Source organism: Gekko japonicus, unplaced genomic scaffold (assembly GCF_001447785.1).
Source record: "Gekko japonicus isolate JY-2015 unplaced genomic scaffold, Gekko_japonicus_V1.1 scaffold20, whole genome shotgun sequence".
Classification (NCBI taxonomy): Eukaryota; Metazoa; Chordata; class Lepidosauria; order Squamata; family Gekkonidae; genus Gekko; species Gekko japonicus.
Genome location: NW_015169172.1, coordinates 286001 through 298236, shown reverse-complemented (window position 1 = coordinate 298236; position 12236 = coordinate 286001). Strand labels below are relative to the sequence as shown.

Below are 12236 nucleotides of genomic sequence, written 5' to 3'. Positions count from 1 at the left end.
ACACTGTTAAATAAACAAAATATTGCAAGAGTGCTAATGTTTTAAGCATGCTTTTATTTTAAGTTAAAAAAAACCCTTTGTGTTTGTGTCCTTTATAAAGTTTATATCTCCGCTACCTGGCATTACATTTTATGACACACATGGCCTGGCCCAGGAAGGTCTCATTTATGTCAGATCCGGCCCTCATAACAAATGAGGGCTTCCAGCAGGAAGAGACCTATATTAATAGTTTGCCAGTTCATATTGGCCCATGCCATATTAACCCCTAGGCTGAACCACTATAACATTCTCATTAAGTGCAACTACCTGTTGAATATCTGCAAGTTAAAGACTCCATATTCTCAAATGATGATAGACAAGATATTTACAAACTTACCTCTTTCAGGGCTTTTAATAATCGAGGTCGCTTTTCTTCAACGCTTTCCCTAGACTGTTGTTTCAGTTTCCTTAGAAGTGCTGTAAGCATTTGTCTATCTCCATAACTGATGGCTTCTGCAAGAGGACTCCATCCCTGAGCATTTTTCACTTTCACAGGAGCATTGTGAGCCAGAAGCAAGTGGGCACATTCTTTATGTCCCAACATCACAGCAAGGTGTAAAGGACTGTTTCCGTGACTGTCCTTCTGGCCGATGCCCTGCGTGCGGATCAGCGCTGACAGCCGCCTCACGTCCCCCTTGAAGACAGACTCGTGGACAGGAAACTGCGCCGCGGAACACTTGTCGGACTCGGGGCCGGCGGCGACGGCCGCCCCCCCGGATCCTCCCTTGAGCGGCAGCCGGTGGTGATGGTGGTTGGTGAAGATGCGGTGGCTCCCGGCGCGGCCGCCCTTGCCGCTTCCCGCTCGGCCCCCAGTGAAGGCGCCTCCCCCGCCGGGCGCGGCCGCAGCCTCCTCCTCGCCGGGCGCCAGCAGGTCCCCGTCCTCCTTGCTGGGCTTGTGGTCCCTGCGCAGCGAGCGCAGCTTCTCTCCGGTCATCGCCAGCGGCGGCCCCGAGCGCGAGGGGGCCCCGACGGGGAGCCAGGGAGCCGCAGTCGCTGCGGGGGGCTCGAGGCGCTCAGAGGCGCGGCGGCGAGTCCCGTCCCGTCTGCATTCCCCTCATCCGGGGACGTTCTGCAGGGCCCGGGGCTCGAAGCCCAGCCGAGCCGCCTTCTAACCCTCTTCCACCTGCCGCTCCTCTTAGCGACTCGACCGCGCCGCCATCTTGTCTAGCAGATCTCGCGAGTCCACAAGGCGCAATAGAGCGAGATCGCAGAAGCTATCGCGAGATATTCGTTCTCTGACAGTAAATGGCCAAAGGAATGCGTGAGTGAGTGAGTGAGGGAGTGAGTGACGGAGCTACCCGGTGGCGAAAGGCTTGGTGGGGCTCCTCCGGGATGAGGTAAACAGAAGGTGTCTGGTGGGGTGGAAAGCGGAGGGCTGGTGCTGTTTAGGGACACTGTGAGGATACGATATTAGAAGCAGAATGCTATCAATCTTGGAAGACATTATTGGTAAAAAGAGAAAAGGTGTTTGGCCTTCCTGTTATGGCATGGTCTTCCAAGTTCCAGATGAGTCCTAAACATTGGTCTTATTTCTGCAAAATCCGATTGTTCGGAGTGGGTATCAGGACCAGGAGTTCACATGTGGTGTGATCTCTAGCTGGATCCAAGCAGAGACAGACATTCCGGTCTTTTGTTAAAATTCCCTAGTTGTTGTTTAGTCGAGTCCGACTCTTCGCGGCCCCATGGACCACATCACGCCAGGCCCTCCTGTCTTCCGCCATCCTCTGGAGTTTGCTCAATTTCATGTTCGTTGCATCGGTAACAGTCCCCTTCTTCTTTGACCTTCAATCCCAACATCAGGGTCCTCTCCAGTCAGTGCTCCCTTCTCATTTGGTGGCCAAAGTATTTGAGCTTCAGCTTCAGTATCTGGCCTTCCAGGGAACAGTCGGGGTTGATTTCCTTAAGGATTGACTGATTTGATCTCCTTGCTGTCCAAGGGACTCGAGAGAGAGAGAGAGAATCAAGACAAAACATGTGAACATTATTTATACAATTATGCCTGGTGTGGAGAAAACAGAACTTTTCCTCCGTCTCCCATAGTACAAGAACTAGATACACCCAATGACATTGTCTGGAAGTAGAATCGAGAGAAACAGAAAGATCTAGGAGGCCAGGGTTTGAATCTCTGCTATGGAAACTTGCTGGGTGACCTTGGACAAATTATAGACTCTCTACCAAACAGACCCCACAGGGCTGTTGTGAGGATGAAGTGGAAGAGAGAGGGATGATGTCAGACACTCTGGATCCCTGTTGGGGGAAAAGGCGGGGGTATAAATGAAGTAAATACGTTGTGTATATGTGTAGTAAGCTGCCTTGAGTGCTGCTGGTATACTGTGGGATAAATATACAGTACTTCATCACACAAAGCGTAATTTATGGAATTTGCTGCCCCATGATGGTGGCCACTAGTTTATATGTAAGGCAGTGTGGTGTTCTAGGAAGACCTAACTAGAAATCCCAGCCCACTATGAAACTAACTGGATAAACTTGGGCCAGTCATCCTTTTAGTCTAACCTACCTAAGCAGTGTTGTGAGAGGAGGGGAGAACTTCCCTCAGCTCTTTGGATGGGATAACTATGTCCTAAAGAAATAATGGCTTTTAAAGAGAGTGGAAAAATTCATGAAGGTTTCGTCTTTCAACAGATATTAGCCCTGATAGCTAAGTGGAACTTCCAGACTCTACAACCTTGTTCTAGTCAATCCCTGTTCACAGCTTGTTCTAATCAAAAAATTAATAATATTAACACAAATTCATTGTTCCCTTTCAGTTGTGGCCAGTTGCTACCAGTGCTGCATCTGGCTGTAATCAGTTCTGAAATTAAAATGAAATTGAATAAGCCTTATTCAGACATAGCTCCAATCCAATCAATTGCCTTGCCCCCAAAAGGGATGCTCACCTATAATTTGACACATCTTCATTGGTACCAATGCCTCCTTTTCATAAATAACCTTTTAACAAAGAGGTTGTCTTGGCCAGAGGGACAAACATCCTTTCACAGCAGTTTTTAATTTACTATGACTTTCCAAGTCATGGCTTTCACAAGCTCCACTTGGGAAAGGAATCCAAAATGATCCATATATACTACCTTGACAAGTGGTTCTGAATTAAATAGGCATCCAAGTTGGATCCAATGAAAGAGATTTTATTAGCAAAGAATCTAGAGATTCCATCCTTGAGTTTATTAAATCTCTGGTGATGAGATCTCTGGTGATGACACAATGATAGCACAAAAATTACTTTTTTTCACTGCTGTCACCCCTCCCGTTAGGACTTTTCATGGGAGAACCAGGGCTTTTTTTCTGGAGGAATGCACCAGAATAGAGTTCTGGAACCTCTTTGACAAAATTCTTTTAAAAAGATTTTAAAGTTCATGAGTTTTCAGTATACCGGTTGAAAACTTCATTTCCCTCTTTAGAATTCCAGCACCTTTTTTCCCAGAAAAAAAGCCCTGGGGAGAACTATGCCAATCACAATCCAGTCATCATCATGCCTATTCCTCTGAAATAATCAAGATTTATTCCTAACTCCGTGTTCTTAAAATATCAGCAAAAAGTATATTTGTTATGTTTAAAAATGATGCAAAAGGAATCCAATTTGCCATTTCCCCTCTTTTTAAATGTATTTAATAGAGACATTTGTATACATTATGTAGTATTCATGAGAAAGAACTTTCATAATCCAAATTTCTTTCAATAGCTTGAAAAATACATATGGTTGGATCTTGTTTCTGTGGTAGCTATTCTAGAACATAATAAAAAGTCTACCTGTCAACAAACATATCTGTGTAGAAGTGAATAAATGAACAGATAACGTTTTTAATGCAGTATGTTAATTTGGGGGAGGGATGGCCACATGATATAACCCGATCTCTTCAGATCTCATAAGCTACACAGGGTCGGTACTTGGAAGGGAGACCACCAAAGAAGACTCTGCAAAGGACGGCAATGGCAATCCACCTCTGCTTCGCATCCACCTTGAAAGCCCTTCGCTGGGTTTGCCACAAGTCAGCTACGACTTGATGGCACTTTTCCCACACACACATACGTACGTTAATTTGGTCAAAAAATAGTCCTCTAAGTTTTATATATGATTTTAACACAAAAACAAGACTTTATCTGCTCCAAATTTCAATTTGTGTCTGTAAGCCCCACGTGTACTATGAATTGAAAACAAGTCCTACTGAACTCTGAGACTTACTTTGGAGGAAAATCTTAAACTGACACCTGTTTTCTTAATACCTATTGTTTCTAAGGAGAAATGCCTCCTTAGAAGGAGTTTGCTACCCATGGATTTGTAAATACATTAATATGGTTTTTTAAAAAAAAATCTGATGCTTAATTAATTGTGGGCCACTATGCTATCAAAAATTGTTGTCAAAGGCTTTCATGGCCAGAGTTCATTAGTTGTTTTAGATTTTCCGGGCTATATGGCCGTGGTCTTGGCATTGTAGTATCTCACATTTTCCCAGCAGCTGTGACTGGCATCCTCAGGTATAGCACAGAAAGATGGAGTACTCTCTGTGTCAAGGTGAGAAGAAAAATGGTAGGCAGGTAATTTATATCTACTCAGGAAGGTGGGGTAGGGCTGAGTCATTATCTTGTAGGAGTTTCCTAGGCTATGACATGCTAATGGAGGAGCTTTCCTGAGGAGGTTCTTTTGCATATGGATTGGCTGTTGAAATTCTAATCTTATCTGTAGTGCTGTTGTAAGATGTAGAACATTTTGTTTTTCAGGACAGGAAACCATGTCCTATTTATTTTTAAATTCTCTTCTTTCCTGTTGCAATTGTGGTTATGTTTATGAAGTTCAATAACTTTCCTGTGTAATCTGGCATGGTAATTGGATGTGTTGTCCAGCCTTTCAATGTCTTGGACTAAGATACTGTGTCCTGTTTGAGTTAGGCTATGTTCAGCCACTACTGATTTTTCATGCTGACCAAGTCATCAGTGTCTTTCATATTCTTTTATTCTTGTCTGGATGCTACGCTGTGTGGTCCCAATGTAAACCTGTCCACAACTGCAGGGTATGCAGTATGCTTCTGCAGAAGTGAGGGGGGGGTCTCTTCTGTCTTTTGCCGATTGTAGCATCTGTTGTATTTTCTGGTGGGTCTGAATACTGTTTGTAGGTTGTGGGGTTTTTTTATAAGGTTTCCCATCTGATCAGTGATTCCTTTGATTTCCTCAGGTATACTCCTGAGGAAAAACAGTCTCCCACAGGAAAAGTGTTTTTGCCATGTAGCAAAAAAATCACTGATCAGATGGGAAACCTTATAAAAAAACACAACCTACCTACAGTATTCAGACCCACCAGAAAAATACAACAGATGATACGATCAGCAAAAGACAGAAGAGAAGTCAGGTACTGCAATGCCAAGACCATGGCAATACAGCACGGAAAATCTACAACAACTATCAAAAATTGATTAATGTAATAATTTAAACATTACAAGGCTTATTAGAGAGTTACACATCCAGTCTGAATGTAGTCTACATTTATAAAAGCTTTCACATTCATAGGCATTTGTATTATACTTAGCATTGTTCCAGAGCCCTCAGTATTATTACTGACAATTAAATTAGATGGCAACAATGCAGACAAAGAACCCACATTTATTTAAAATTGTCTGGAGTAGAGAGATGATTATGTTGACTATCAATTGCTGTTCATGCAGCAGTATTCCAGTATTCATGCTACTAAGACTCAGACAAGATGTGACATGGACAGATTTCCTGGGTTTTTTATAAAACAGTGAATAATAGCATGGTAGCCTCAATGTGATATGGGCCCAGGAGGTGGGACAGTGGTTTAACAGGCAGGTCTCCAAACTGCTATCCTAAGAACACATTCATGGGAGTAACCTCCATTAAATAAAATGAGTAGACCTGCATAGAACAGCTCTCTTAATACACTAATGTTCTCTTGTTAGTGCAAGCTATAGTTCAAGGTCTGCAATAACGTTTGGACCTAATTACATAAGACATTGGATCTCTCGTGCAACATAAAAGTACTGCCAAACCAAATAAGGCAACACTCTTGAATGGCAGAATCAGATCTTAAAACAGATGACATGTATTCTCAAGTACTCTCAGGTATAAGCATTTATTTTGATGTATCATTCTGTCAGTATGCTATTTGCACAACAAGACTAATCATTTTATAGGTCAAGAAAGAAGTAATCATTTTATAGGTCAAGAAAGAAGAAAACAAGGAAAAATATTATTTTCTTATACTGGGAATTAAGAATGGATTGGATCCTATGCTGCATTTTTGTGAGCACAAGCACTTTGGTCCACAGAATGTAATTTTTGTGGTTCCTCCATCCCACAGGAGCCCAAAATGCTCCCTGGGATTTCAGGGGAGGTTCTTATACCCATGGAAATACTGTGCTGCCCCATGTATCCCTGCATCATGCTTGGATCTATACTTGGGTCTCCTTTTCTTCAACTACCATGTACCAACAGCAGGGCCATCAGAGGGATGAACAGAAGGACATAGGCACTTCTCCACTATGTCTGGATCCAGATCCCACCCCACCCTTCACTCCAAATACCATTGCTACGCCTGAGAGCCTGGGTACAGTTCAGCTGCGAATGCTCTCCTCAAGGAACATGTATTAAACATTGTTGTTTGTATCAGGGGTCGTTTCGTAGCATAACTCATTAGCATATGCCCCACACCCTGACATCACTGGAAGTGTGTCATAAGGCCACACGCCCCGCCCCCAACGGTCCCGGTTGCCGCTGCTGGCCTTGCAGCTCCACTGCCGAGCCCCATGAGGGGCCCGGCGGTGGACCTGCAAGGCTGGCGGGAGTGCAAGGAAGCCCTGCGAAGGCCCTCCCTGGCCCCAGGCAAGCAGGGGTGGGGAGAGGCAGGGAGGAAGCAACTTACCCTCCCTCTTCTCCTGCCTCCTCCTGGCTGAATGAGGGCCGGAAGCAGGGGGCGGGACTTTGTCATGTGCCCCGCCCCCCATACCTCACCCGGGGGAACTGCGATCCCCCGCGATCCCCCCCCAAATGACCTCTGGTTTGTATTTAGTCTTTATTCCTGTAAAGTTCTGGCTGAAAAGAATATAAGTGCTATTTTATGTATTCAGTGAATGAAAAGGAATAATTTGTTGGATAATGCTTCTGTTCAGCTCTAGATCAGAAGTCTACAGTGGAGGTAATATCTGCTTGTCACAATAAAACCTGAGATGTTCAATCACCCTTTTGTTCAGACTTCAGTTTGTTCACAGATTGCAAGCAGGACCTCAAAACTTGGGGAAAAAACATTCAGTTGTTTTGGAATGTTCAAAACTATTCTGCTGATATGCATTACTGCACTGTTTTCCCTATTCCCATCCCTCACCCAGCCTCTTTGTAATATATATTGAAAGGTATGTTATACCTTGCTTGGTGGCTGGAAGGACTGTGTGGCTTGTCTTTACTCTAGCCCTGCTCATTTTCAGTGCTTGCCTGTCAAAATTGCAAATACTCTGCCATTGCTGCCTTTTCCTGTATCTGTTTGCCGAATATATACAACAGGGGGAAAATCTTAACATGCAAAAGGTGGGTGATGAGGTGTCGGGATGAAGTGAAGGGAATCTACATGGTTTGTCTGTCTAGTGTTCCAACCTTGTCTGTCTAGTGTTCCAATAGCACCAATTTTATTTATTTATTATTTTCATCTATAGTCCACCTTTTTCACTGGGACCCAAGGTGGATTACAAGTATGAGGGGGGAAACCTTTCAGTCAATCAGTAAGTGGATTACAAGGTTTGAATCTAACAGCAAAGATGCTTAGTAAGACAAAAAGGCAGTTGGGCTGAGTTTGCAGAATGGAGGGGGAAAACAGTGCATGCAAACATATCTGTTTAAGGTAACAGGGCAATCACTGTACCAATTATTATCCCTAATAAATGTTACCTCCTGAGCTGAACCATTATGCTACAACTTTGCTCCTTTTACAAGAATGCCCTCCTGAACTATTGTTTTGCATATTCTGTGAAGGGCTAGAAGTGCAGGGACCTTCCTAATAGCCTTACGCAGACTATTCCACAATATAGGAGCTACTACAGAAAATGCCCGTGAATGAGAAGTGGCCAATTTTACCTGTTTTCAGGGTGGCATCTTCAGAAGGCTCAGGTGAGCGGAGCTGTCACAACAGAACATAGCAGGAGAGGTGATCCTGCAGGTATGTGGACCCAATGCCTTTAAGGGCTTTCTAGGTGATAGCTAGCAGCTTGACTTGAACCTGGTGACTGATCAGTAACCAATGGAGTATCTGCAGATGGAGAGTGATATGCAGATTCTGGTTTGCACAATAATAGCTGGGCTGCGGTATTCTGTACCAACTATTTTCCAAGAATGCATTACATGAGTCTAGCCTCTAAGTCACCATAGAATGGATCCATATGGCTAGGTCAGCAGAATCAAGGTTGGAGGCCATCTTCTGGACTAAGTGGAGTTACTATAATGCCTTTTTTTGCAGATGCCTTGGCCTGCTTGTTCAGCAGTATCAATTATTCCTAGGCTCTTGTCAATGAAAGTTATCTAGGCCCCATCAAAAGTGGAAAGCACCATGTCCTTCAGGAATTTGGCCTTCCCAACCAACATTACCTCCATCTTGTCAGGGTTCAGTTTAAGCTTGGCTCCCTTAGCCATTTAACTCCAGTCACCAGACATCAGTTCAGAGACTCTACTGCATCACCGGGTGATAAAGAAATACAGAGCTGGGTGTCATCAGCATACAGATAACACACTATTCTAATCCCATGAATGATTTGTTCTAAGGGTAATGAATTATCTGATAAGGGCAGTCACACACTATAGAAAACAGGTCCCTGACAATAACCTTCAAAGGCCTGCTCCTAAGGAATGATTTGAAACAATCCAAAGCACATCCCTTAATCCCTACTTCTACTTCCATGCATTTCAACAGGATGGGCATGGTCATAGAATCACAGTTGGAAGGGGTCATACTGGACATCTAGTCCAACCCCCTGCTCAATGCAGGATCAGCCAAAAGCATCTCTAACAAAATGCTCCCTCTAGGCTGGGGAGTCTTGTGAGAAAAATTCTACTTTGTGAGCTACTGGCATTGAGGTTGTGAGCAAGTGATTGGGCTACTGCATAAATTAGTTTGCTCTGGAACCATCCTTCCTGAGCTCAGACAAAAATGTGTGAGCCGGAGGCTAAAAAACTGTGAGCTAGCTCACACTAACTCAGCTTAGAGGGAACACTGCTGACAAGTGTCTGTCCAGCTGCTGCTTGAAGACTGCCCGTGTGGGGGAGCTCACCACTTCCCTAGGCAGCCAATTCCACTGCTGAACTACTCTTTCTCTTTAAAAAGTTTTTCCTAATATCCCGCTGGTGCCTTTCCATCTGTAATTTAACCCCATTATTGTGAGTGCTGCCGGCAGGAACAGCTCCCTGCCCTCCTCTGAGTGACACCCTTTCTAGAGCAATCATGTTCCCTCCCCCACCTCCTCTTCTCCAGACTGAACATTCCCAAGTCCCTCAGCATTTCCTTGTAGGGCTTGGTCTCCAGGTCCCTGATCATTCTCATCACTGTCTTGTGCATCCGCTCCATTCTGTCCACATCCTTTTTGAAATGAAACCTCCAGAACTACACATAGTACTCCAGGTGCAGCCTGACCAATGCAGTGTACAGTGGGACTATGACATCTTGTGATCTGGATACATTTTGTGCTGCTGGTAAGTCTAGTAAGAGCATGTTCATTTCTATTAATTGGATTTCCATGGTCTTGCACAGCTGCCTGGACAAAAATTCAGTTCTGAGTATGCACCAGCACACTGAATGCCACCAACTGATTAATGTCACTGCCCAAGTATAAAGCAGTGCATGTACCCTACATAGCCGAATTTAAATTATGCATGACCTGCGGCATATGTCCTACAATCATGCCAGTCATAGTGAATATGTCTGCAGTTGGGTATCCGGGCATTCACCATAAGGAGTAGAACAACTCCACAGATGCAGCAAGACTTGAAATTCCATTTATTTTGAATTGTGAGCAAATCATCAACATGAGATGTCCAATTCAGCACAAAGCAGGCAATGCAAGCAAGTTAAATCTGAATTCCAATCACATTTTCTGTGATGTTCTCCAGCATTCCTTACAAACCGGGTTGTAAGCATGACATGATTATCAAGTGATACAATTGAATGCTTAAAGCACTATATAATTTGTAAGTATATAGTTCTAATCAATGGTATTTTATGTAATAAATGCAGGAATTAAAAAGGATTACATATTTTCCATAGTATTGTACTAGTGCTGTAAGATTAGGAATGCATACCATTAAAACAGTAAGAGTCTTGTGACATTAATAAATGTATTCTGGCATATACTTTCATGAATGAGAGCTCACATTCAGGTTCATATGGGTGAAATGTCTGGTACTTACAAACTCTCTATGTGGTGGTATTACCAGCCCTGATCGCTTCTAAATACTGCTGGCTGTAGGGTAGTCCTCTTCCCATAAAGTTACACCCTTCGAAATCCATTGAAGTCAATGGGTTTAAAAGGGTACCACTGTTTCATATGGCACTGTACATTACTTGCAAATAAGAGTAAATACAAGTGATCATTTGTTAAAGTAGTCCACAGTATCACCCTGTCAAAAGGGATGAGAATTTTGGCCCTGATCATAGATATGGGGAAGGAAAATCCTCTTCACTGCCTGGCAGGACAAAACAGACCACTGGCTGTCATGTGGCCGGCATGACTAAACACCAAGGCGCACAGAACGCTGTTACCTTCCCACTGAAGTGGTACCTATTTATCTACTTGCAATTTCTTGCTTTTGAACTGCTAGGTTGGCAGGAGCTGAAACTAGAGACGGGAGTCATGCGGCACCCGGGTCTCGAACTGCTGACCCTTCCACAGCCTGCAGTTCAGCATCTTAACCACTTGAGCCACCGCAGCTTCTTACTTTACATAGGAAGGTGTAATAGCTTGATTATGCACCGTCCTTTCATGTACCCTGTAGGGCTTCGTGAATAGGGTCATCTTTGATTTCTTATTCTTACTCTAATCAACACGTAGGTGGCAGATCGATATATATCTTCTTGGGAGCGAGATGCAGGTGTATTTAGAATGGGCTAGGGATGCCAGCCTCCAGGTGGGAGCTGGGGATCCCCCGGAATTAAAGCTCATCTCCAGACTAGAGAGATCCGTTCTCATGGAGAAAATGGATGCGTTGGAGGGTGGACTCTATGGCACTGTATCCCGTTGAGGTCCCTGTCCTCCCCTGGCTCCACCTTCAGGAGTTTCCCAACCTGGATGTGGCAACCCCGCTGGTGGCCTGGGAGGACTTGGCTGGCAACCCTAGCAAGTGCCAAGAATTCTAAATCCAAACGCATCTGTTTTAGGATCGATGTGGATCAAGGACAAAAGCAGCAGTTCTGTTCCTCAGCTCACGGTCAATGAACGAGCAATGGAATAATTAATCCAGACCCAAAAGTCGTTTCCTGGCGCTGGCAGAGATTTACTTGTTGTCTTTGACCGGCTGGGTGCGTAGAGCTTTCTGTCAGGTCCCATCGGAGGATTTACCCGAGGGGACGCCCACTGGCGCAGCAGCCGATCGCCCTGTGCGACGCGAGCGCCCCCACCCTCGGGTTCCGCATGCTCGCCAGGACCTTGACCTGCCCCCCCCCCCCCCCCCCGCCGCCCCCCGTCCGTTTTACGCCAATCAAGGGCGTCTGCTCGCCCTCCATCCGGCGGGATAGGGCCTCCTGCTCTCCACCCCCTGCTGAGTAGCGTGGCGATGCGCTGGCCGGCCGGCCTGGGCGGAGCTTGCCTGCCTTAAGGCCGCTGCCCTTGCCAGCCACGCCAGAGCCGGTGAATGAGCAACGTGCCGTGACTTTGCATCAGCGGCATCGCCGGCGCTCCAACCTCGGACCCCCCGCTTCGCGTCTGTGTGTCCCAAGGGATCCGTTTGCTGCTGCTGCTGCTGCTGCTGCTGACTCGCTGGTGCACCTGATGGAAAAGGCAAAGGAGAACAGTCCCGGCTTCTTGCCGCCCTTCAAACACTTCGCTACAAAGGCCATCCACGTGGGACAGGAACCTGAACAATGGAAGTCCATGGCCGTGGTGCCCCCTATTTCCCTCTCAACCACGTTCAAGCAGCGGGCGCCGGGAGAGCACTGTGTGAGTTGTGGCGGGGAGGAAATATGGGCTCGGGATGTTGTT

The 12236-nt window shown here is 45.3% G+C and overlaps 2 protein-coding genes across 2 annotated transcripts in view; one reads left to right on the top strand and one right to left on the bottom strand.

Moving 5' to 3' along the window:
- ANKRD13C (ankyrin repeat domain 13C) overlaps nucleotides 1-1202 on the bottom strand; it is a 58490-nt gene extending 57288 nt beyond the window's left edge. The window contains exon 1 of the mRNA XM_015415794.1: nucleotides 377-1202. Within this exon, the coding sequence (XP_015271280.1) occupies nucleotides 377-973 (597 nt within the window). The 5' untranslated portion in view covers nucleotides 974-1202. The remainder of the gene's footprint in view (nucleotides 1-376) is intronic.
- Nucleotides 1203-11859: 10657 nt separating this feature from the next.
- CTH (cystathionine gamma-lyase) overlaps nucleotides 11860-12236 on the top strand; it is a 37909-nt gene continuing 37532 nt past the window's right edge. Inside the window, exon 1 of the mRNA XM_015415787.1 lies at nucleotides 11860-12194. Within this exon, the coding sequence (XP_015271273.1) occupies nucleotides 12027-12194 (168 nt within the window). The 5' untranslated portion in view covers nucleotides 11860-12026. The remainder of the gene's footprint in view (nucleotides 12195-12236) is intronic.